The 27,538-nt window shown below is 38.4% G+C and overlaps 2 protein-coding genes across 2 annotated transcripts; both read left to right on the top strand.

Annotated features, from left to right (window-relative positions):
• The first annotated feature begins 4,323 nt into the window (after positions 1-4,323).
• On the top strand, positions 4,324-10,128 carry nfil3 (nuclear factor, interleukin 3 regulated). Its single transcript, XM_067483253.1, is given in 5 exon segments — positions 4,324-4,461; positions 6,928-8,209; positions 8,211-8,273; positions 8,275-8,343; positions 8,345-10,128. Coding segments are annotated over 4 exon segments (1,341 nt in total). The 5' UTR covers positions 4,324-4,461; positions 6,928-7,043; the 3' UTR covers positions 8,388-10,128.
• A 1,432-nt stretch (positions 10,129-11,560) lies between these two features.
• Positions 11,561-23,504, top strand: auh (AU RNA binding protein/enoyl-CoA hydratase). Its single transcript, XM_067483254.1, has 10 exons — positions 11,561-11,837; positions 13,431-13,498; positions 14,297-14,384; positions 16,138-16,224; positions 16,653-16,745; positions 17,708-17,764; positions 18,031-18,218; positions 19,051-19,101; positions 19,759-19,806; positions 22,243-23,504. The coding sequence occupies exons 1-10, from the start codon at positions 11,609-11,611 to the stop codon at positions 22,318-22,320; spliced, it is 987 nt and encodes a 328-aa protein (XP_067339355.1). The 5' UTR covers positions 11,561-11,608; the 3' UTR covers positions 22,321-23,504.
• The last annotated feature ends 4,034 nt before the right edge of the window (positions 23,505-27,538 follow it).

Genomic DNA, 27,538 nt, shown 5'->3' with positions numbered 1-27,538 from the left:
TGATGTAATATAAAATATGGTATGTTCTGTTATGTTTAACATATCTAAGTGTCAATATCATTAATTAAAATCTGAAATTCTAAGCTAAAAAAACTTCTTAACACCCAGATGTCATATAGCAAAAACAAAAGGATTGCATGTGAGGTTCAAATACTTTTGGAGGTGGAGTCCTCCACATTCCATCATGGATTGCTGTGTCACACATATCATAAAACTGGCTTAACACTAATAAATAAAGTTAATGACAGATTGGGTAAATGGTAAATGTTCTGCACTTATATAGCACTTTTCTACCTATTGGCACTCAAAGCACTTTACACTGCTTCTTTTTCACACACTGATGGGGGAGCTGCTATGCAGCTGGCCAACACTAACCAGGAGCAACTAAGTTTGGGGTTCAGTGTCTTGCTCAAGGACACTTCAACATGTGACTGAAAGAGCCGGGGATTGAACTAACAACTGTGAGATTGGTGAACAACCGCTCTACCGTCCTGCGCCACAGTCGCCCCAGGAAGGTAGGCAGAACACTTCTCAAGAAGAAAAAAGATTCTCTTTATGACGAATTGTGTTTTATGTAAGACATACGGCGTTTTCACATTATTTTGAGGTAAAGTGGTTTCTTACTATTTCCAGATACCATTTGTTTCTGTTTTCTTAAGATACTTGGCATCATAACAGAACATTCCTAAAGGGACACACACAGCACTTCTCCCAAAGTTTGTGTGGGTTTCCTCCACAGGCAATTGGTGAACCAATTGCCTGTGTTACCTATTTCAGACTTATTTAAATAGAAAGGGAGCAAATCCTTATATTTAAGAACACATTAAAATATTTCATAGTCTACAAATTAATTCTAAGAGCAGCTCTACTGGCATTTACTATTTTAGTTGTTTAGCTAATACTAGCTCATCAATCATTTCATTTACTTTATGGCAGAATCTCATTTTGTTACTACTAATTGAAGCTCTAATGTAAATGTTATTGTTACAATACAATGTTACTAATGTTATTTAAAAATAAATTAACGTGATGAAATGAAATGACAACGTGAAAGAACGTGTTTAAAATCTTTGCAAATTTATTAAAAATAAAAAATCACTTGTACATAAGTATTTGCCGCCTTCGCCATGACAGTAAAAATTGAGCTCTGGTGCATCCTGTTTTCACTGATCATGCTTAAGCTGTTTCTACATCTTGATAGGAGTCCACCTGTGGGAAATTCAGTTGGTTGGACATGATTTGGAAAAGCCTACACCTTTCTATATAAGGTCCCACAGTTAACAGTGCACAGCACAAACCAAGCCATGAGGTCCAACGAACTGTCTGTAGACCTCAGAGACAGGATTGTATCAAGGCACAGATCTGGGCAGAAAGATTTCTGCAGCATTGAAGGTCCCAATGAGCCATTGAAGACCCCTGACACCGCTCTGCACCTGGACAATACCATCCCTACAGCAAAGCATGGGGTGGCAGCATCGTGCTGTGTGGAAGTTATTCAGTGGCAGGAACTGGGAGACTAGTCAGGATCGAGGGAAAGATGAATGCTGCAATGTACAGAGGTGTCCTTGATGAAACCTGTTCCAGAGCGCTCTGGACCTCAGACTGGGGTGCCGGTTCGTTTTACAACAGAACTAATACCCTAAGCACACAGTCAGGATAACAAAGGATTTGCTACAGGACAACTCTGTGAATGTCCTTAAGTGGCTCAACCAGAGCCCAGACTTTAACCTGATTTGACATCTCTGGAGAGACCTGAAAATGGCTGTGCACCAATGTCCATCCAACCTGATGGAGCTTGAGAGGTTCTGCAAAGAAGAACGGGAGAAACTACCCAAAAAGAGGTCAATTTTGTAGCATCATACTCAAATACACATGAGGCTGTAGGTGCTTCGACAAAGTATTAAGCAAAGGCTGTGAATGTACATGTAATTTGTTTAAACCTTTTATTTCCACTAAATTTGCAAAGATTTCCAACAAACTTCCATCACATTGTCATTATGGGGTATTGTTTGTATTATGAGGAAAATAATGAATTAAATCCAATTTGAAATAGGGCTGTTAAGTTAAGTGCCATCTATATCCAAACTGGTCAAGAAATTCACTTTAAGTTAATCACATTTTAACCCCAATTCCAAAGAAGTTGGGACGATGTGTAAAATGTAAATAAAAACAGAATGCAATGATTTGCAAATATCATGAACCCATATTTTATTCACAGTAGAACATTTCACCATTTCATGAATAATTTTAGCCCATTTTGAATTTGATGGCAGCAACACATCTGAAAAAATTTGGAAGTGGGGCAACAAAAGGCTGGAAAAGTAATTGCCACAAATCTAAAACAAATGGAGGAGCATTTGAAACTTAAGTTAATTGGAAACAGGTCAGTAACGTGACTGGGTGTAAAAGGAGCCTTTAAGACAGGCAGAGCCTCTCATGTGTTAAAATGGGCAAAGGTTCAGCAATCTATGACAAACTGGGTCTAAAAATTGCAGAACAATTTCCGAAAAATGTTTGTTAACTTAAAATTGCTTAAGAGATTCAGAGAATAAGGATGAAAACTGGATGTGAGTGATCTTCGTGCCCTCAGGCAGCACTGCATTAAAAACAGGCTTGCTTATCTACTGGACAGCATTGCATTGGCTTAGGAACACTTCCAGAATTCACGGTCTGTGAACACAGTTTGTTGTGCAATCCACAAATGTTAGTTAAAGCTGTATCATGCAAAGAAGAAGCCATATGTGAACACAAGTCAGAAATGTTGCCATGTTCTCTGGGCCAAAGCTCATTTAAAATTGTCAGAGGCTAAACAGAAAACTGTTCTGTGGTCAGATGAATCAAAATTTGAAATTCTTTTTGGAAACCATGGGGTCTCCAAGAGGAGAAGGACCATCCAGCTTGTTATCAGCTGACAGTTCAACAGCCTGCATCTCTGATGGTATGGGGGTGCAATAATGTCTATTGCACATCTGGAAAGGCCCCATCAATGCTAAAAAGTACACAGAGGTCTTAAAGCAACATATGCTCCCATCCAGACAACGTCTCTTTCAGGGAAGGTCTTTCATATTTCAGCAAGACAATGCTAAACCACATACTGCATCCATCATATCAGCATGGCTTCGCAGGAGAGGAACTGGTCTGCCTGCAGTCCAGACCTTTCACTAATACAAAACATTAGGCACATTATAAAACCAAATATCAGGCAACAAGGCCTGGGACTCTTTAGCAGCTAGCATCGTGCATCAGACAAGAATGGAACAATATTCAACATCTGAAATGTTGTTTATGTTCTATTGTAAATAAATTTTGTGTTGATGAGATTTGCAAGTCATTACATTCAGTTTTTATTTACGTTTTCACTTCTTGACAACTTTTTGGAATTGGAGTTGTAGATTAACCAACTAGATTTACATCACATACTGAGGTCAATTATAGATGCATTGGAAATATAGATGTATTGAAAACCAGTGCTTTTCATTTTTGGTCTTACACGTGGGACATAATGAAACATCTGTATCTGTGATAGATCAAAATGCCTCAGTATGCTGCAGCCATTTTACCGTAACTCTGAAAGTCAAATGTACACCAGCTGTCCAACAGCGTCCTCTAGAGGAATTCAACTGTATGAGCAAAGGTAACGAGTTAACATAGGCTACACATGTCTGCAAGGTTACAGACATGAACAGAAATATATGTAGAAATGATGACGCATAGTATAAAAGTATATTGAGTTGATTCAAAGAGCATTTTATTGATTTTATGTATTTTTATTGTAATGTAAGGGTTTTATTTATTTATTTTTTGTTAGGAAATTCTGTTTTGTTTGCCTCACTTAATGTTGTTTTGTTCGCATCTATAAGTTGCTAATAATATTTAATAATAATATTAAATATCAATTGGGTTAGGCTAAGCTGATGGTTTGGAGGATGTAGTCTTAAATATTATTATTATTTTATTATTATTATTATTATTATTATGTGGTGGTATATATGTTTTTTTTTCATTAAATCATTACATTTTTTAATAATTTGGTTAAAGCTTCATAAATAAATACACTGATTCAATGATCAGAACACGTAGATCTGCATGAAATACAAATAACGACATCTGACAACATATTTTGACTATATAACACACTCGTAAATAATGCACCGTGGATACTGTACTAAATAATACTATAAATATTAAATGAAGATGTCGTTGTAAAATTAAAACAATCCAAGTTCTTTGTGGTGACCTGACGCCCCTAAATGTCTCACACACGTTGCGACGTGCATTTTTCGATTTTTTTTTTTTTGATAGTTTTGAGCCATTGGTCCAAAAAAAGAAAATGCTGCAATCCGATTGGCTGCTGCAGCTGTCATTTAATCTCACGCTGCCAATACATTTAACCACTGACCTACTAACACAGATCCGTGAGTCAGAAGCCACCTTGAAAGGAAAAAAGCCAAGGGAGGAGAAGTAGGTACTTCGCAACTTGTAGGATTTTGTCGCCAGTTAATTCCCGATGCTCTTCCTCACTGTGCTTGAGACCTGGTGGAAAAGCAGACAAAAGCATTCAGCCTGCTGGTAGAAAAGGTACCGATTCTGGTTTGAGGGTTAACACCATGCTAAGCCTTTTTCTGGATCCTAGTTAGAAAGATTTCTGCGGGATTGTGTTGCGTTTACTTGCTCTGAAGTACCAACCCGAATCCCAGCGGCTCGCCCAACAATAACGTTTGCTGATTTCGTGTTATATGTTAACATTGACGTTATTTTCCGTAACTCCTCTTTTAAACGTAGAAAACTCGAGTTCAGCAACTTTCTATTCATATTATGGCGGAACCAGTCTCAATTCCGAGCTTCTTGTGGTGAATTATGGCATTGGACTGTCATCATTTGTGCTCCTTTAGCAGGTCGTTAGCTTCGACTGACATTAGCGCTTCGGGATCGGTGTGAGAAACAGGCCTGGCGGCACAGGAACGTTACCAGGAGTTCACGGATTGCGACACAACGCTCCAAATGTTATTTCAGTAACGTTATCAGTGACCATGTCTGATTACGAACACACATACACTGCAGTCACTGACTTATGAATTAAACCAACGGTAAAAGAGCAACGTGTTATATGCTGCTGTTGCGGGGATTTCTCTCAAAATTAGACCGGTTTTACTTATTAGGGCGGAGATGGAGCCCAGTGAGTAAGCGGGGCAAACATGTAATGTAACAGAATGTCCACGTTGTTGTCTGAGGAGACCGTTACACAGGTGTTACCCTCAGTGTCCAGCTCATATTTAGCCGTCAGGAATTCACGCTTTTCCTTCTACACACAAACAGAAAACCCAGGCGTGTATTGTTTTTGCCAAACAGGCGAATATTGCATAATGTCTACAGCCATGGAACTTGCTGGTAGTCGGAGGAGGCCGGGGGGAGTTTGTGTTGTGTAATACGGACACAATGAGGGATTTTGGGGCAAGAGGATGTGTGGACTGCCCACTGCAGCTGGGCTGCATTGGTTCCACGTCCAATTACGAACCGGCAAGTCGCGGCCGAACGGGCGATGGTCCAGCAGCACCATTCGATCTCATCACGTGTCGTCCAAATTTAGTCTTGATGTCATATGTTGCCTCCTTAGCGAAGACAAAAGGGAGCGTTCATCTCTGCAAGAGACCAGGCGCGTTACCTGCACAGTCATCTAAAATAGACAAAAGCGTAGTTTTAAGGTGGATCACTCGCCCGTAACTCTTTTAGGGTTTTTCAAGTGATAATAATAACCATGAAATCTTCCACAGAATTGCAAGTTGGACCCAGACTGCTGTACAGAGACAGTGAGCCTGTTTGGGAATCGTATTAAATCGTGTTCAGCCACATTCTATTTTAAGGCTATAGTCAGTTCAGTCTACTTGTGATTTATTCATCATGTTTCCTCCTTTAATGTAGATTTGCACATGAAGGACATAAGGAAGATTTAATGTAATTTATAAAAACATTGCATCCGTTTATTGTGCAGGAATCATTTTAAGTGATAGCCTCAATATTACAGGCTGTTTCCTTCTGTGATTTAGCTTCTGCCAGGCCATGTGTGACGTCTTTTGTTCTTTCTAAAGATGCACTGGAGCCTGGAAGCCCAAAACAATTCATTGTTCCTTTCTTAATAATTTATCAGCTGAGATCACTGCTTACTGTAACTTTCATGAGTGAAAAGTGCAAAATGCAAAGTTTCAATCTTGTGAAGAATTGGCTGGTTAGCACTGTCCTAATGCTGTTAACTTTCAGCATTTAGTAACGTAACCTTTTGGGCTGCAACTATTATTTTCTCAATTGAGTGATACTGTATGTCTTGTTTTCTTGATTTATTGGTTAACTTGTGTATGTATGTAAACCCTTTTCTGATAGGACTTTGTTTTGGTGTTTTCTCCTTGACTTAGATTTTTGCTGCCTTGTACCTCACTTGTAAGTCGTATTCGATAAAAGTGTCTGCTAAATGACTAAATGTTAATTTATTGTTTAATCAATTATTTATAATAATCATTTCACTGATCAACATATTTCACACTCAGGGTTTTAAACTTTACAAGTGGAGGGTAGACAGGAAACATGAGAGGAAGAGAGAGGGAATTGCTGTAAAAAATCACCAGCTGGACAAACAGGAAACGCTTTGTTAATGCGCTGTACACTTTTTAATCATTCGCAAAGGCCCAATATGACATCACACCCCAAGTGACGCTATTGAAACACATTCATTTTGTGCCAGCACACTACAAATTTCTTTCTATGGAAATGGTCAGGTATTTTATTTATTTTTTAGTACTTCTCTATTTATGTACAGGGTTAGTGGGTATAGAGCAGAATAATATAACTACATGAAAGAATTTAAAATGTCATTAATTTAATATTTTGATAACTTTTGTTTGAACTTGACAGTGACATCTACATTTTTTTCCATAGATTTCTTCAACCTCAAGTGGATTTATTAAATGTGTCATTTGCTATTAATGCATACAAGCCCTATAATGTACATTTAAGAGACTACAGGCATATTGACACTGGCATACAGTGATAATATGCAATCAATCAAGCAAGAAGTGGACTCCAGTGAGTCCTACAGTGGAGATGATGCCCTGGTCCTGGCTGTTGCTTTACAAGGGTCTAACAGAGACTTGCTAGGCCACACAATCTCTGCAATTCCTTTTAAGTCTAAAACTACCTGTCGCAGAAAAAGGGAGTTTATCCCAGAGGAGAAGAAAGACACTCTTTACTGGGAGAGGCGTCGCAAAAACAATGAGGCAGCCAAACGATCAAGGGAGAAGCGCCGCATAAATGACATGGTGCTTGAGAACAAGCTGATGGCTCTTGGAGAGGAAAATGCTTCTCTCAAGGCTGAGCTGCTGTCGTTAAAGCTGAAATTTGGCCTTGTGAGCTCGGCAGCATATGTCCAAGAAGCCCAGAAATTATCCAGTTCCAACACTATCAATGTCTACGAGGAGTTTGTTCCACCCAGTGTTGACCGAGGTTCCTCCAGCGGGGATTTGGAGTCTCCTCATCTACAGAACAGCTGCATATCAGTCATCAAGCATTCACCTCACATCCCCGAGCCTTGCGCAGTAAGTCAGGCCGGCTTTAGTCTTTGCAGGAGTGCAGAGGTCAAACATGAACCAGCAGAGAATAACAGCTATACACAGGAGAGGAGTAGTCCCTATGAACTCTATAGAAACTACATGACCAGCCCTTTATCTGGCATCCGGTCTCATCCTGCTTCATTCCTGCAAATCACCAGGTCATCTAGTAACTCTCCAAGAAGCTCAGATGATGGTGCTGTGAGCAAATCATCAGATGGTGAAGACGAGCAGCAGGTCCCCAAAGGGCTGATACCATCTGTAGCCGATCCAAAAAGTGTCATTGTCTCTTCACACAAAGTGCCTGATTCCAGTTCTTCAGCTTTGCCCCATAAACTACGGATCAAAGCCAGAACCATCCAAATAAAAGTGGAGTCCATTGACCCTGAATACGAGTTCTCTGGAAAGTCCTCCTCTCCCATTAGTGTTTCAGGTGAAGAATGCTACCAAACCACACAGGATTCCTCTGAGCACACACAATCCACCTTGTGCCCTTTATCAGTACAGGTCACCAACATTCAAGGATGGGCCCACCGACCTGACCAGTGGCATAACAGCGGCACAGAAACAGAGCAAGAAGGCAGCAACAGTAACCGGCTAACCCCAAGCCCAATCTAAAAAAAAAATAACATTTCTAAAATCCTATGCACACTCAGATGATGGGGATTTGTACATGAAACATTGTCGCCCTGTCTGCAGAAGTTCCCTCTTTGAAAAGACTGACCACAGTGCAGCAAGGCTCTGTGATAATCAGCCAAAAGCACCACTGATCAAGGATCTTCTGCTGAATGACCTTTTGTATGTTTTGCACTTCATTTGCTATACTGTGTTCAATTACAATTCATTAACCATGAGTTTTCACAGAAAATGTGTTTTAAATAATAGGGCCATCTTAAATAATGTGTTGTGTGGCTGCAATAATTCATATGGACAATTCAGTGTAATGTTTAGAAATACAGCACTAAATCCATGGGCACATCAACAGTTATGTGTTACTAACCACTCTGCTTTCAATTTTCTGTACGTCAAATGCTGTTTACATTTACTTGTTAACTAATTGCCTCTTTTTTTTCCAGTAAGTTAAGTAACTGCAGTTTTAGCATTAAAGGCTGGACCGACGCAGGGCTTTTATTGTGAAAAGGTGTTGAGTATTAAGTTTAATTAACAGTAGCTTGATCGATGTTCAACATTGAAAAAGTGTTACAAGAAACCGATAAGTAGACCGAGAAAATCTTTCATAAAACAGGATGTAACACCGACATAAAATTGGAAATAAAAATTAAAAAAAAAAAGTGACCCTTAAATAAACCCTAGTAATTGGAAGGGTCTGTTGGTACCGTTTGAGAAATTGCTATATATCATTAATGTCATGTACCATCATTACTGAGTACAATATTATGTGTGGAGCTAATATGTTTTCTTTTACCAAATTAGATACAGGTACTGTCTCAGAACACTGCTTCCTTTTTTGGGGGGACACTAAAGGCCCAGATTTAACAGTTGGATCTTGCCTGGCCTCCTGCTTTTGTTTTTACATGTGGTCTAGCCTTTGCCTTAGAGCTAAAATCCCTAATGTTTTAATTAATGTAATATGGTTATTGTTTTCATTTTATGGTTAGTGTGGTGACAGACCTTCATTGGAGACAAAGTGCAGACTAAAAGTCTGCACTTTGTCTCCTGTGTTCTTGCAGACTTGTAATATCTTAAGAATTTTCAGGAAAGATAATTTGGTATCCAATACATTTTTAAATTTTGAAACTAACAGTTACTTCATATAAAGGGCCTGCAAATGTAACCAGAGACTCTACAGCACATCATCAGAGCCAAAAATATAGAGTTTGTCTACAGTCAAATTACAATCAAACAGGAAAGGGTTTCATAGGTAAATAATGAATATATTTCCTAAAGTTTAAATGGGGCTTTTTTTCAGGGGGATTCCTGTTTTTTGCATTAATTGTGTGAAATGACAACTTTTAAGGACATTTTCAAGGAAACCTTTAGCAAGTTACCGATCTATAAAACCCAGCATTTGTGTTCACTGTTTCTGATTGACAAGTGTTGATGCTGTTTACCTTCATCACCTCAGTTAACAGAACTGGATGCTTGTCCATGATGCAGTCTATGGCTAACACTACACTATTAAGTCTGTCTTGTCTGCTGTAGTTTAAAAGCCAGGGTTTGTGTAACTTTTACTGAGAAATGCTTTGCTACATTTACTGGTCCACAAATTACCATCACCTCCTGTCTTTTTATATTGTATTGGGTTTTTTAAATTATCTTCACTTAAACCCTGTAGGCCGCTGGTTTCAGAGAATGTGTATGACACATGTGACACACACATCTGATGGAGCTGACAGGAGTGTAATATTATTTGGTAAAGCTCTGTTAATGTCAGTCTGGATCATCTCTACAATGACGATAACAATGACAATTTGCTTGGCAGAGTGAAGTCCTGCTGTCTGTATCAGAACACCTTTCTCAAAATTCATTTTACCTGAGGCTTTATTTACAATAAATTTCACTGAATCATCAATGCCTTTTTCTGGAATTTTGTCATTATAGATACACATTTTTACAAAAAATAAGTTGAAGTGCAAGTTGAACTACAGATTAGGTTGTCCTCAAAGAAGACATTTCTCCTCCCAGAAAGAGCTAGGAAGCCAAAAGTAGCTCCAGCAACAGCCATTGGTTTGTGAATGAGTAAAACATAACACAGCTTTTTGGGTATATATAAGTTAGAATATTGCTGTATAAGTGCAGAGCATTTTACGTCAAAAGCATATTTCATCATGCCCGGAGGTCTTGACAGCAAATGCAGCACATTCCTCCAAGAACTAGAGTTGCCTTGTTTTTGTAAAGTTATCAGAGGCCATGAATATATATGATATCAAAACATTAAAGATTGTGCCATTCATAAAATTATCCACATACATTTTGCACTTATTCCTGCAATGAATTCTGCCTAGAACTGGTTCATCTCACGGGAACCTAAAGACAATTGAAGATTAGCAACAAGGTCAGGTGGTTCAAGTTGTGAAAAGCTTTCAGAAACATTCCACAAAAACTAACTTCTGGAACAAGAACTTTTGGCCAAGGTTAAAAGTTGACCATTACTGTTCGTGATCTCTGTCTGTAGCCAAGTGCCTTCCATAGACAACCACTGATATGACCAAATGGCTCACTGAAAAATATCCAAAAGTAGTCTAACAAAAAAGTCTAATATTCCTCACTCCAAATAATTCATGTTAAGCAGAGCACTTGTTCTGATTCCTGAAATATGCAGAACTTCCAGCACTGAAAAGTGCTCATGACCACCTGCCTTGGCCACAGCCTTTTGATTTGCAGACAAGTCAAACGGTGAACCAATCGAAAATATTGCTCAAAATTTGAGCACATACTTCAAAATGTGTGCAAAGAGGCCTATCTGGATGTAGCGCCATCTCTTAAGAAGTCAACCTAGCCTTGATGTTGCATTCAATGCTTTTGCTGACCTGTGTTGTCTGGAACCATGAAAAGAAGATATTCTACATATAAGCGTGTTTCCCCCAAAAACATTATGTATATGTAACTGTTTTGTAATTAGCAACATGTTGATTAGTAACCATAACTTATTTGTCTTATAGCCTATCTATGACGTTACATGTGTTTTGCAATGTAATTACATGTACATGTAACTAGTTACATCTAATTACTCCAGAATGCTGCTAATTAAAAAGGAAACATGTAAATTTTTTTGGACCAGTTGACTTCATTCAACACCTGACAATGTGCCACTGTTTGATGTGAAATGTTAGTTTTGTAGTGTGTGTACTAAATTATAAAGCGATATTTAGTCTATTACATTTCTAAAGCCTATCATATGTTTTTGAAGCATAAAACGTTACAAAATAAGTGTATGAGGCGATGATTAGAATTTTTGCCTGGTAGTGGATGAATCACGTGACGACAACACGTGACTGGGTGCAAAGTTGAAGAAAGTCAAACATTTCCAAACAGCACTGCAGCTGTTTAGCATGGCGGCCCTGCTGGGACGAAGAGCCCTGCTTCAACTCTGTCGCGTGCAGACAGCAGAATGGGACAGCGCCTGCAGACCGGGAGCGACCTTGAGTTGTTCAAGGCAGTATGTTAACTCCGGAAAGGTCTCGGCTTCTCTCCTGAGCCGTCACAGAACACTGACACGACAGTACAGCTCTGACTACAAGGATGACCTGCGTGTCAGATACCTTGACGGAGACGATGCCGGTAAGTTTCCCTGTGGGGCGGATTTCAATGCACGATGCCTTCTTAACCTTAACCTTCTTTTATTGTCAAAACAGAAGCCACGTTAGCTTTCCGACCAACCGCATGGTTAAACGTTTGATATGAAACGCAGCTCTTAGGTAAACGACCGTTAAGATTTGATACACAGTCCGCCTCCCAGGTCGCATAAAAACAAAGAGAACCCCGCCCACCATCAGTCAGCTTGACCTTTTTCTTCCCTACATTAAATGTACGCAGAGCGTCCGCCGTACGCATGAGTTCGTACGCGTGCGTCCAATCTACGTCACAGACCCCTAACCCAGTTCGGACTGGGACAGGAGGATTGTTTACTATTGGGGCAGCAGCAATTTATCTAGGCACCAATGATTATATTTAAAAACAACTGTACAGTACAATGATAAAGTAGAAAAATACAAGAACAACTGTTATGGTGATGAAGAACAAACTTGTAGGCTGTACGTTGGCCTAAATACATATTTTAAAAAAAATCCAATTTACACCACGCTGCTTATGTTAAATTTCATTAGCCAAAAAAAGTGCATGTATATGAATGTGTGTGAGCAATTAGAGATTAGTCTGTTAAGATGACTTTATGCTAATATCCTCTCAAAAGCTGGACTACAGGTTGCTGACATGATCACTCTCATCTGGTTAAATGATTCTCACATTACTGAAAACATCAGATCAAATTTATTAACAGACATATATTGCATAAACGGACCACATATTATAAATCTAAAGGAGTAATTTATTGGTTTTTTTGTTTTTTGTTTTTTAAATACAAGAGTGTGGCGTAACCATGCAGATTACAAATCAACAATGACCTGTTACTTCCCTAGCAGCTATACAGAAATCAAGTGACAACTTACAATGTAGCTTTAAGCAAATTCATTCTTTCAGCAAGTGCATTTTCATGTCTATATTTTGACATAAATGTTCATCTTCCCAGTCTGGATTGACTTGTGTGCTGTAAATTAGTTGCTTGACCTTGATTGAGTGCTTGACCTGTCAACTATCATAAATTGATGGGTCGCCCAGCGTTCAAGACAATCAATTTACTATATAGTAAAGAAAGGCAACAATTGGTCTCCTCGCTGTCATGTATTGTTTGGAATTCTTAAAAATTATTGAAATGGTTGATAAACGTTTGAAGAGTTACTGGTTTGTCAACTGATCATTATCTAATTTTTCTTCAACCTCACTTCCTACAATGTTGGTTAATTAACTTATTTTATGGCACTCATAATATTAATACTAAGTGATGCAAATTTTAAAGAAGTTTATGTTGTGTGTTATTTTAAAGTTACTAAATACTCAAGAGTTAAAAATGTCATTACAAATTCTTGTGCACACATTAAGAAAAATAAAATGGCTATTCAACATTTTGGGAAAATATTTATATAATATAAAATATATATACTTTTGCACTAGGGGACAGTCCTATACATTTCATGATGTGGTATAGTAGATGGTGTACGATCATTGTGTTACAGTACATGATGTCTAATGTGCTGCTCCTCAACATGTGGATCTGCTTGCCTTCCTTAATCTGTGTAATTTAACAATGTCTTTCAGGTATTGTTGTTGTTGAGATAAATCGACCAAAAGCCAAAAATGCCATAAGCAAAAATCTTGTCAAAATGGTAAGTAGTACTTTTTACCCCTTTTTTTTTTTTTTTTTTTTTTTTTTTTTTTTAATTCTTTTTTCAATGGTAAAGATAAGTCTTAAATATCACACATTGAATCGACTAATCAGTTTGCTTGATGTACAGATTGGAATGATTCATTGTTTAGATTTGAGAGGCCAGCTCCTCTGTAATCCTGCGATCCGTAGGGATGTATTGATACCAATACCAGTTTTACGTCCAATACTTCACTCATGTACTCGTAAAACTTCTCCTGCACTGAACCTAATGCCATGTTGTTCGAGAAGGTAGGCAGTGGTGGAACATATCTCTGGTTTAGAGGTGCTTAAAGATAAGTGACGATGACTAAAGTCGACTTACAAGCTCTGCTCACTCATTCTTATAAGATTATTTCTAACATATTTACAACTGACATCGGTGACCAAAGTGGGGGATCTACAGTAAGTTTAACATTACATGAAGTTTGCAGTTCCAGCTACTGTTTGGACCAGGATTTTACTGTCCAGCAAGTCATACTAGAAACAAAACAGTTCAGTACTTGTATCAGTGCTCAATATTAGGAAGTATTCAAATGTACTATGAAAAGCATCGCTACTACACATGATCCTGCATTATCTATTAAAAGGCCGATGTTCCTATAACATGAACTGGTATCAACCACTCTAGTTAATTTTTTCTAAAAACTGTTCAGTATTTGATGTTATGTTTGTCTTTAGGCATACTGTTATTTTTATTAATTAATATATTATGGGTTAGAAATTATATAAATGACATTCAAGTCTCTTTGTTTTATAGATGTTTGAGGCTGTGGAGGATATCAAGAAGAATAACAAAGTGCGCAGTGTCATTTTATGCAGTTTGGTTCCTGGGGTTTTCTGTGCAGGTACATTGTTCTTGTTGTTTGCATTTGAGGGCGTTTTATCAAGCAGTGGTTCTAATGTTTTGGTCTCCTCATTCATTTTAAATACAGTGGCCAAAGCATTCAAACCACCACCACCTTAGTATAATGCACTCCAGTACGACTCCACCACCTGCTATACCCTCTAATATGCTTATACATTTGTGTTTTGTGATCCATTTAAACAATTTGATTGAAAAAAACAACAACAACAAAAGATAATAGTGTAGGTCTTTCCAAACTTTTCAAAAATGTTTTCAATTGTATTTATTTTTATTGGATTTGATTTAAAGAATACTCAGGTCTAATACACAGCTACAGGGAGTGCGTGCTTGAGGTTATTACTGAAAAACGTTCATCTAATTATTATAACACTGTTAACATTACTTTTTTTTTTATCATCACTTTGTATGCTTAAGGGGTGTGTTCAGTAAACAAAGGAAAAATCTGGACTGTGTTTTATCAGCTTAGAAATGTTGTTTGTTGGTTACGTAACTTTGGTGAAGGTCAGATCCCATTTCATGACCAGTTTATGACCGGCGCTCTCTTTCTTCTCTGGTCCATACAGTGTGCTCCAGAGTTTTAATAGAAAGCATATTACAAATTATATTTTTTTTCCTGAAAAAGAGCAGTTAGGGTAGTCTTTGACTCATGAGACCAAAAATGAGGTCATATCAAAGGAAATCATGTGTGTTATTGTCTGACTATAGGCTAATTTGTCTCATCAGCCCCCCACTGTCCATATTTTGCCTGGGAGCTGTTGTGAACAAACATGTGAAGTGGGGGGAGGGGTTGCAGTTATGTCTGATTTTTTTTTTTTTTGCAAGCAGAATATCTGCTTCTAGACCAAATTTTTAAATGAATTTGCACTTTTCCAGATAGTAACACTCTCACTGTTGTACAATCGGGAGTTGCTTCACAACAAACATGGTAGATTGATTTGCATTAAAAACATAGAACATTGAGGAGAACTTTCATCTCCTCTTGTTCTCTTCCTTTTCTTCTTTGCCGGCTGGTGGAATTGTTATTGAGATTTGGGAGCTGTGCCCATCGGGACCCCCTGCAAGACTCCACCACCTATAGTTGCCAATAATTCCCCTCTGCCTAATTCCACGTTAACACACACGTTATTAATTAAGGCCTTTATTGATTTAGAAATGGTCTTGGATCTCTTCCCTGACTGAAGGTTTTTTTTTTGTCTTCATAGTGTAGACCTCTTATGTCTACTTAACGCTACAGTTTAAATATTCATATCATGTCAAGAAATCAAATTGTAGTTCCGAATCATCCTCGAATACCCTATTTGAATCAAGTAGCTCTTGGACTATAAGGTGTGCCAAAGTCAGTATGACTGATAGTATGTAATGACAAACAAATAGTATAAATATTGATTGTATGCTATATGAGAATTGAGAGAAATATGTGTGAAGTTTTTTACAAAAGCCAAATTTAACATCCCATAATTCAGTGTTTTAGAAAATAGAAATTGAAAATTTGTAACGGGGTGTTTTTATAAACACTGTAGCTGTGCTAAAGCTAAGTTAGTTATCTTCAGGTACATTTGGAAAAAAAAAAGTACCAACTCAGAAACATCCTGTTGTAGCTTATATCATGTAACAGCAGTTTCTTCCCCTTTACATTCAGCTCCTGTAGTTAATAGCTAGTAGCTGTAGTAATAATAGTTAATAATAAGCCACAGCCCTCTTGCTTGATCTCATTTCTTTCTCTCTGTGTGCAGGTGCAGATCTGAAGGAGCGAGCCAAGATGCACCAGAATGAAGTTGGACCATTTGTGTCCAAAGCAAGAGCACTCATCACAGAGCTAGGCAGGACCATTGATAATGATGGAATTCATTACCTGTTCATCAGTTAACTGCAGATTGACTTACATGTGCTTTGCTTACATGTTCATGTCTTACTTTTTAATTATATAATTTTGACTTAAATTTTGATTTAAAATGAAAAATCGGAAACAAGTAAGGACACAATAGGCTAATCAGTTTCAGTTTTCTGATCTGTTTTTCTTCTTAATTGAGAAGCCAGGATTTTAATGGATTAAGATTCAGAAAACAGTATCATGTACTGTACAACTTGAATGTGCAGTGATATATTATGGAGACATAAGGAGAATCTTTTTCATAGCAAAAATAAACTGTAGTTGGCCCTAAGTAGTGGCTGGATGCAGTTAGTTCCATATGAATGTTATGGATTTTTAGGTATCATAATTGGGGCCATATTGTCTTTTATTTTACAGGTAATCTGCCGATGCCAACAATTGCTGCGATTGATGGAGTTGCCTTAGGTGGAGGCTTGGAAATGGCTCTTGCTTGTGACATCAGAATTGCCGGTAAGACTGAGTGGGGTTTATGTTCTCAGTTCTATGCTCATAACACTTTTAAATGAATATAAGAAGTGCAAAAATATGTCTGACGATCAGCCTTTTCTCTTTTTAATTTACTAATGTATAGTAGTAAACTTTCTCCCTGACTAATTTTCCACTGGAAGCAAGACGCTCCAGATTGGCTTTTTCCCAGCTGTGGCTGAACTGTGTCTTTGCCCGGTTAACGTTTCCAATACAAGAATGACCTAGACTCTGTACGGTGCCTGAATTTCACACAGGGCTCACTAGAGCTTGATTGGTCCACTTATTTCAAGAGGAGAGGAAACGTCCACCCTAACCTGTGGAACCAGCTTAGTTTTCAAATCGAGATCAAGCCACTTTTTTGGCTGCTACTAAGGTGGTGTGTCAGCACTAAGCAGTGGTAGAACATTATAGCAGTAATATCAGACTGGATTCTTCTCAGTTGTGAGAGCTAAACATATTAAAAACAAAAGGGACAATTCAAGTTCAGTTCATATCTTATTAACAGAAGTTTTGTTGTTTGTATTGGCACCATCAAGGATCTGCTTTTGGTCCAGTTCTGTTTTCATCGTACATACGTTCATTGGTGTCTATCTTGAAGAAAAATTGTTGTGCAGACATCAGACAAGTTGTATATTTTCAATTTTATTTATTTATTTACTTCAGGCTGGATCGGCACCACCTTCACTCAGTGCATTATTGAATTTCTTTAAGAAGTGCCAATAGCCATATACAAATGCTAAGTTACTTATTCCTATTGGCTTTTCGTGCATTGGAGAGTCTTATACTTTCTTTCAATCATGGTTTTATTTCTTGGGCATTTTAATTGGTTCTTATTCCTTGTTGTCTTTCTTTATCTTATTTTATTTAAATAAATTTGATTTGTGTGTTTGTGTAAATAATTATAGTTTTATGTAAATAGTAATTCAGCTCTTGTATCTCTGTAGCCAGTACTGCGAAAATGGGACTGGTTGAGACTAAACTTGCCATTATACCTGGAGCAGGTGAGCCTGGGCTTTTTGTCCTATAATTTCCTTAATAAATGTCCATTTTCAAAGGTGTCCTATTTATGTCTTTTATTTTATTTGGTTCAAATTTCTTTCTAACACTTAGCCGGTGAGGTGGTCATTTTTTTTTTAAACTGCTTTTGGATTGCATTAGATTGTACCAGTGTATCTAATGAAGTGGCCAGTGTGTGTGTACATTTTCCGTATTAGAGCATGTGAAGATGGCAAAGCATGAACTCACCAGATTTCTCATGTCTGTGCAGGTGGTACACAACGTCTGCCCAGGGCGATTGGTGTCTCTCTTGCTAAGGAGCTCATCTTTACTGCTCGGGTGGTGGATGGAGCAGATGCATGTCGTCTTGGTCTCGTCAGTCACTCTGTGGAACAGAATAAATGTGGAGACGCAGCATATGTGCGGGCTCTGGAGCTCGCACGGGAGATCAACCCTCAGGTAATAGCAATTTGACAAATATCAATAAAGTTATACAAAAAAAGAAGGGCTTTCAGCTTGTCCCTTCGCAGGTTGCCACAGCAGAACGTGTTCCACACCTTGATTGTTTTTTGGTTTTTACGCTGGATGCCCTTTGTGCTGCAACTCAGTTTTTTTGTTTGTTTGTTTTTTGATTCACTTTGACTCCCAGTATTAAAAAAAGAAAGAAAACTGTTCTTCACCTTTCTATGCACTTAAATCTACAAAAAAAAATCCTATCTGCACTTTCTTCTACTTGCATCTCATTGCAACGGAAGTACTTCCTCTGATAGCACTTCGCTTTGAGGTTTTCTCCTTGATTTGGATTTTTGCTTTCTTTGTACCTTGCTTACACACCTGCAAAGCTGCAAAGCTGCAAAGCAGCTGACCAACACTCGCCAGTGTCTTGATCAAGGACACTTCGACATGTGACCAGTGGACCCGGGGATCGAACAACCCTGGGATTGGTGGACAAGTGCTCTACCTCCTGAGCCAAAGAAAAAAACTACAAAAACTATATACGACAGTAGTTTATATCAACTGGTTTTATATAGCCTGTTCTACCTTATCAGCACACACAGAACTTGGGTGAGCTGCCAAGTAGCTGGGCTGATCCACCAGGAAGAAGTAATTTGGCATTTAGTAAACGTTTCTCAAGGACATTTTGAACTATGACAGGAGGAGCAGGGGATTGAACCACACATCCTGCACTTGGGTGATAACTGCCCAGCAATTATTACATATATTTGTTAATGTATTCAGTATAATACTTAAAATATCATCACTCCGTTTCTTTTTTGTCCCCCCATGCCAGGGTCCAATTGCAATAAGGATGGCAAAACTGGCGATAAATCAGGGGATAGAGGTAAGACTTGGAGAGTTGCGCAGGACAGCTTTTACAGTATTTTATGACATATTTAGCTCAGTTTGCAGAATAAAATTCTAATTAGCAAAACTCCTTAAGTCTTTTAAAACCTTTGGGTCACAGCTGGTGTCTCTCTCAGACATCTGAAACTTGTTTCAAATTGCTCACAACTCTCAAATCGATAGCTTTTTTTGTGCTGACCCTTGGTTATTTTTGAGGTTGACATTCTGTTGGTCCAGTAATTCAGTATTTCTCTGTCCTGTGGTCATTTCACTCAGCTCCCATGAACAGTACAAGTATAGTATAATGTACATTCAACAGAAATCTACACTGAGCAACAACAACACTAATACCGGTGGTCTCATGGCATAGTTAGGGATTTTTCAACCAAGTACAGAACAGTACTCCGCTACGAAAACAATGTATTTTAAAGAGTACTGATTGGATTAATTATGGCAAAACATCTTTTAGCATTTATTAATTCATTATATATTTTTTAAATACTAAAACCACCAGGCTGTGTTGATATGATCAGTGTACATTCTTTATGTTGTGTAGCAGAGAAACAATGATGTTAGAAAGCATCAGGGCCGTATGACATGAGGACAGATAAACATGCATGTTGATGTTCTGAGCAGTTACTATATTCTCTTTCAGGTTGATATATCTACAGGTCTGGCGATTGAAGAGGCCTGCTATGCCCAGGTGAGAAATAAAACAGGTTAAGTGGTGACTTCCAGCACGAAATGTACACTTGGTTGGCAGGTTATTAGGCCAACAATTACTAATTATAATTAGTGATCAGCCATTTCATTCAGCAGTGCCATCTGTCATCCCAAGCTGTCAGTTCACAATCACATTTAGCCCCTCAGTTTCTCAAGGTCTGCCAGGCAGCAAAAGATGCTGCACCCAACAGTGTTTCAAGCCCTAGTAAGTTTATAATAAGGAAGATTAGAGTGAAGGGGATGGTGAGTAATGTTATCCTCTGAAAGTTAACAAGTTAGCATTTTGTCGTCATTGATGAAGAAAATGCTCTTATTGAGTAAAACACAGGGCAGACAGACCACTTGGTTGGAAGTGAGGTTTTTTTTTTCTAGGAATCCTTTCACTTTCTCTATTTCTTAGTTTTTGGTTTCTTTGCGTGCAGTTTTTTGTGTTTCGTTAAGCAATTCATAAAAACAAGAAGGTGAGTTATCCTGTTAAATTAGTTTCTAATTGATCTGACTGGAATAAACTTGTACTAGAGCAGAGGATGTTTAAAAATCCCAGAACACAATATAGGCATTAAAAGTGTCACTGTGTTGTAACAATTTTTAATCTCCTCCAGTAGAATGATGTTCACATCACACGTTTTTCGTTACTTTGCTTTCTCACTTTTCAGCCTTTACAGACAAATTGAATAACAAAGTTCTATTTATAATATATGAGGAAAATGTTGCACACTGTAACTAACCAGGTAGATTTGTGCTGATTGCTCTGCCATTAATTCAGTAGGATTCAGTATGGTGTCTAATTTCCTTTCTACATTAGTAAATGTGCCTTACAAGAAAGTTCCAGAAAGGAAAAACTGAGAAGTGAAAGGCTGAATGACATTTTGCACCGGGAAGTACAATATACTGTATGTGGATTTCTAGTACCAAGGGTCTTAAGTGAATGCGTTTAGATACATTTAAGTAAGTTACTCGAAAAAATTCTGCTTTCTTTTGTGATTGGGGAAAGATATTTACATTCAATTAAGGAACCGGTCACATGCAGCAGAAGAGTAATCTGATTTCTCCTCCACCTCTGACTTATTTTAGAAGCCTGGCTCACAGATTTTAACTGTAAAGTGACAGAAAATGCTGCTTCCTGGCTTTTGTTTTTTTCGGTTGTATTTATACTGCTGCAAAGTAACTGTCAAAATGTGTAAAAAAAATCAGCAGTGAAAAGGCACTTATTGCTTCTTCGAGGCCATTTGTGTTACCACATCAGACTTCAGGAGGACTTTGGTTGAAATACAAGGCTACATTGCCCCACTGATGATCTCTCCTTTCAGTAGGTCTTTTACTCAGCTGCTTGTTCCAATCTGGAACTTTTTGTTATGCACATGACTGTTGAAGAAAGCTGACTAGAAACCATGTTACACATACACATGGCAGAGAAATCTGTGCTCTCCAGGAGAAATCCACCTGGGGAGAACAGGTTTCCCTAATGCCCTAGTCCAATTTTAGAAACCAGCTTTCCTGTTTGCAAGACAGTAATGAAATTGGCTTTGCAGAAAATGCCAATTGTAACCTGGTTAATTCCGTCCATGTAAAACCACTGAGTGACTATAAGCACTGTTTTTTCCACTGGGCAATTCTGGCTCAGGAGGTAGAGCAGTCGTCCACCGGGTTTTTGGTAGAATAGTGCTATATACTATAAGTGCAGATAATTTACCATGGGTTTAGACTGCTGTTGAATTGCGTGGGAGGTGTTTTATATACACTATTCACAAACAGTTAGGGATATTCAACTTTAGGGTGAAACCTATTAAAAATATTAAAAATGTAAAACGTTCATGCTACAGTGATATTAAATTATGAAAGTTGGGAATTTAAGTAGAAGCAACAAAAAATGTGAATGTCTCAACAAGGTGACCAACTGACAAACTATTAAGAGAACATGATATTACGCCGTCCTGAAACAAACTACTAAAACATTGAACAGTTGGACATACGCATTCAGAAGTTTACCTGTAATGGTTATAGTGCATTTTAAATGCATTCTGAAATTTCACAAGAAAGTTGAGTATCTCTAACTTTTTGTAAGTAGTACACATTTTCTGCCCTTTTGATAAGTGGAGAAAAGATTTTAAACCACAGTCCCTTAAATGGTAAATGCTCTGCACTTCTATAAAACTTTTCTACCTATTGGCTTTACACTGCTTCTTATTCACCCACTTGCACTCACATTCACACACACTCATACTATGCAGCTGTCCAACGCTCACATGACATGTGACCGGAGGAGCCGGGGATTGAACCAGCAATTGCAAGATTGGGGGACAACCGCTCTACCTTCCTGCACCACTGTCGCCCCTTAAAAACCAATGAGCGGAAATAAACTCCAGATAAAGAGGTGCTTACGTCTTAGTACTGACACTTTTCTGTGGTGTTTAAGGTGGTACCAACTAAAGATCGCTTGGAGGGTTTGGCTGCGTTCAAGGAGAAGAGGATTCCTCACTTCAAAGGGGAGTGAGGTCACACATCTACCAGAGTTCGGCCTTCAGTTCTTCTACTTTTCTACTGCTTTCCAAATGTTTATTGGTGAACATTACGTGTTGACCTGTACAGAGCCAGCAGATGTCTGTTTCCCTGCAGGACATTAGGTTGATCCTGGATGATGTTTTTGCTGGTCATTTAAAAATAACTTAAGCATCAAGTGTAAAGTCCTCCTGGATGCATCAACTAAGACAAAAGCATTGGAGCAACCATGTAACGTAACCAGTCACTGGTCACAGCTTTTAACACTTGAAGCCTCTGCAATCTAAATCATATTCTAATTAAAGTTATTGCTATTTGCATTGTGATTAGTTAATAACAAACAGTAGGTTTGTTGACTAACAAACTAATAGAAGAGCTTTAGAAATATTCATAAAGAACTGTGAATGCTCTACATCAGATAGTTAAATCTTTATTTGACCTTGGCAGAAATATACTGTGTTCAAAACACAAAAACACCAAAGGTGTCTGCATGAATCATAAAACAGGTTTTTTTTTTTTTCACTTGAATATTATAAACAGGGCAGAGATTTTTGATTTAACACACATCACGACTGTGGGTAGGACTTGACTATTTCATATTTTTCCTCAGGTTGAAACAAACATATTTTGACACACAAGTGAAAACATAACACCACCTAAATCAAAGATTAACCCAGATTGTCAGAATTTGTTTTTCAGATCAAACCTTGTGCTATTCCAATAATTTTAACATGGTTTAATGACACAGAGTGGTTCTTGTTAAAGTGTTGAGCAGCAGTAACTTTAGCCTATCACAACAGGAATGTGTTGCTAGTACGAAGACTCACACATGGCTTTGTTGGCCCAAGCTGGTGACATTAAAAAAAGGTGCTGCAGACAGAAATGGAATGAAAATAAATTTGAATATTATGTAATCATTTCCATAGCTCTACCTGCCCACAAAGGAACTGTAACAATGAGCAAGAGATGTGTGAAATGTCAATCTTCTTGTCTTTCAGTTTGAGACTGAAACCAAGCAGCTTTTCCTCTCTCTCTCTGTGTGTGTGTGTGTGTGTGTGTGTGTGTGTGTGTGTGTGTGAGAGAGAGAGAGAGAGAGAGATTGTCAACAGCCAGTTTAACAGCAACAGCTTGCACACTTTTTTTAAATTAAAAGCATCTCTCTGTCACTCGTAAAGTGAATGTTGGTCTGTGTATGTCTCTTTCTTGGCCCTGAGAGGCTGTAGCCTTCTCACACACACTGACATGCGTTAAGCTTATGCCCTCTATGACCCTGAACAGGATAAGCAGTGAAGATGTTGGATGGATGGAACGAAGGAATCAAGTCAGTCCAGTTGCCATAACTTAACCTCTTGATAACCAAACATGGATGACCGAGAACCTTCACAGACAGATCAAAGCAGTAATTTGCCATTGTATTGTCTTTATGCCCAACAGAAGAAGAAGGAGTTGAATCAGAACAAAGAGATAAGATAAATGAGATAAGAGCTTTACAACAAACAGCTATGGTATGAAGTCCAATAAATAATGATGATGGTGAAAAGGTGGATGTGAGGATAAATCATGTACATGTTTTCTTTAATCAAGCAGCATCACATTATATCAAGGCCTAATGTTTCAGCCTGCACCTTTTTTTAGGGATCAATCAAGAACAAGCAGAAAAACCATTCTCTTTGTTGTCAAACCACATCTCAATCATACATCCACATCACATCACAATCCCTCTTAGTAAAATCTTCTTAAATCTACGTCTTTGTTCAGTCCATGTTTAATCTCTATACCCAAAATGCTCCTTATATGTTTTTGAAAACATACAGTTGGGAACCAAAGTTTTTATTCTGTACACTCATTGTGGACATGATTCCCATGGCAATAATGGACCTTAAATTATTTCTTTGAACAGTTTTTTTTAACTATGAGAAAAGTTAACTTAATACAAATCATTGGGGGCTATATAAAAAAAAATCATTGAATTTGAATAACCATTGTGTGTTATAGTGACCCTGTGGTACACAATGCATTAAGATTCACCACTGGTTGGGCACACGGCAGCCAGGGAGCACAGAGATTGTTGTTACCAAGCAACAGCTACTTAGCTGGGCATCATGGTCTGTGAAGGTTCAATTCAACTCAACTTTATTTATCTAGCGCCAATTCTCAACAAAGTCATATCGAGCCACTTTCCATAATAAAGTCAGGACTATAAAACCAAACCCCCAAAAAGGGCTTTTTTTTTTTTTTTTCCGAATAGAAAAGAGTGTCTGTAGGGAGCATAGTGAACCTAGACACACAGGCAAAAAAATCAGTGGAGAGGAAAAACTTAACAGAAGAAACCTCCAGCAGAACCAGGCTCAGGGTGGGCGGCCATCTGCCTCGACCGGTTGGGGTGAGTGGAAAGTGGAGAGAGAAAAGAAAAGAGCAACAATAAAACATAGGCCAGGTTGGTAGGACCAGTAGCTGCACACTGGAAAACACACAGCTCCAAAGCCGGGGACACCTGCAGAAAGGGACAAAGAGAAGGAGACAGAGAAGGAGAAAGACAAGTATCCGGGAGAAAACACACAAGTTCCCAGTTCTCCTTCTATGATACCTTCACTCCTGCTCTGTTGAAGTTATTCCTGATGTCACTGACTGTTATTTTGGGGTTTTTCTTTACAGCTGTCACAATGTTTAACCAGTACTGTTCTCCTCGGCTGACATATTGATGTTGGTCAGCAAACCACACATTTCTTTCTTTATCTGGGACTATGCAATGGCACTTGTGATTTTACAATCAATTTACAAAAACAAGCTTTGTCTTTATAGAATCCCTGTTGTGTCTGTGTAGGAATTCTCTTGATTAAAACTAAAATGAATTGCTTGTTCGGTGCATGCAGGACGATAAGGACTTAGAGTTCAGGGTAAACCCCTCAGCTTTAAATTAGACGTACAGTGCTGATGTTAGGGTCAGAGTTATCATGGTATAAGTATATAAGTAAAGGGTGTGTGCGTGCGAGCCTGCGAACAGACTGTTGAGGCCCTGACCAGCGGTTGCGTGCAGGCCTGTCCTGTGGGTACATGCTGCTAGTGCACAGAGCCTGACACCAGGCTTCACATCCCCACTGTGGCTGGCCTCCTTCCGGCAGATGTCCCAGCACTAAGCCGGGGGGAATCCCACCACAAGCCAAGGTTGCGTAAAGAACGACCGGTTCCCCAATACTGGAGGCCTGCACCCCAGACGCTATTCATGGGAAACGTTGAAAGTGTAACTGTAAACGCTTCCTTCAAAGCATTTTTTGGTTCATTTTTTTGTGGGTACACTTGTTTGTCCCCCATAACTGTTTCTCAGCAGGTGGTTTTCAGGCCTCATGCTGGCTTCAGTTTGGTTGTGCATTTTCCTCAGGAACAGTGATTTCAGTAATGTCTATAGAAATGCTTAGTTTGTCACATTTAGGAAGAGCTCTAGCACCTGATACTCAGGTGTTATTAGCAGCACATTTGTTTAAGTGTTTCATTAAACCGTGTCAGTGGGACAGGGCTCTGACAGTGTTTATCCTGGGTCACTGTAACTGAATCTGCTACAAGGAATTTAGACATCATTCATTTTAATATTTGTTATTATTTGTGAAACAGGTGTGTTATTGTATTGGGGCTGGAGGCAGCTACAGTATCTGTAGGTAATTAAGTAATAACTGATAGACTAGTAAATCCCACAATCAAACTAGTGGCATGGACGGATTCTTCCAGTCTAGTCCTCAAGTCGTTTTTTCTTCTTAAGAGTTGGCTGAAATGACTCTAGGTTGCTGCACACATGCTTTAAATGAAACAGGAAAAGCGACAATGAGTGCAATGAAAGTAGTACAAGTCTACTTATTTATTTAAGTTATTTATTGTTTATATTCAAAATGCCAATTTATGAAACTTATGTTAAATATTTTTGTAAGAAATGCTTGATAATTTTATGTTAACATCCCTAATGTGAGGGGTGCTGTCTATGCCTCCTCTGAAGTTAGACTCACAGACATATTCACTCCTAAAATATTTGGAACAAAACTCACCTTTGTGACCAGTTAGAGAATTTATTGTGAAGTGATAATGATTAATACTTGAAGGGTTGTTCAGAGTGTGGTGGAATAGAACAGGGAGGGGCTGGATGTAGCACTATCTAACAAACCAGCAGCTGGTTAACACAGTCCACCGTGCATTACAGCTTACTTTCAGAAGATTCTACTAGTTTCCCTGAGGAGTTACAGTTAAATGTACATTTAATATTGACAATTGTCACATGCCAGAGAGATGTTTCCCAACCTCCCAAAATATCCAAAGGTGGTGACATGGCTCAGGTGAGTGTGTTAGAATCAGACAAGTGAATTGTGTCATGTCCATACAAGAAATATTTTGTGCTACACCGACACAGATTGATGAGCATCAGAACTGGACCACAGAGCAACAGAATAAGTTGGCCTGATCTTATCAACCATTCAGTCAAGAATGGCCAGCAGGTGTGTGTGTGTGTGTGTGGTGGTAACATATAACATTTAAGAAGTGATGGCACTAAGATGCATTTTCAAATTCTCCAGCTCTTAATCCAATCAAACATCTGTGTGGCATCCTGAAAAAAACAAGTCCGATCCCTGAAAGCCCCATTTTACCCTTCAAGACATTAAAGACCTGCTACTGATGGTTTAGTTCAGAGTTCTAGTGGAGTCAATGCCTCAACAGTTCAGGGCTGTTTTGGTGTCAAAAGGGGGACCTACTCAATATTGGGCAGATTCCTGCTTTTTCACATCCATATAAAGGCTTTTCTACCTATTGATACTCAAAGAGCTTTACACTGCTTCTCATTCACCCATTCACACTCACAATCACACACTGATGGGGGAGCTGCTATGCAGCTGGCCAACACTCACCATGTTTCAACACTGCTTGATCATGTTTCAATTCTCTTTTCAAAGTTACTGTAAGTATTTATTTATTTTTGCCATGTTCCATGCATTTAATACAATACAATAATATTACACTACATTGTAGTTGTGTCTGTAGTTTGGATACTTTTATTTTTGCCTGAAAAGACAGAAGATTTAAATCTTTAACTTTGTAACTATTCCATGTTCATACGCATTCTTCAATTGAGCCATATTGTTTCCCAATAAAATGATGACAGTCCTAATTTCAATTCAATAACTTCAGTGAACTAATCCAAACCCTAACATAATAACAATAATTCACATTCAGCT

Source organism: Channa argus, chromosome 18 (genome assembly GCF_033026475.1).
Source record: "Channa argus isolate prfri chromosome 18, Channa argus male v1.0, whole genome shotgun sequence".
NCBI lineage: Eukaryota > Metazoa > Chordata > Actinopteri > Anabantiformes > Channidae > Channa > Channa argus.
Note: the sequence above shows the minus strand (reverse complement) of the source record. Positions and strands in the feature narration are given on the sequence as shown.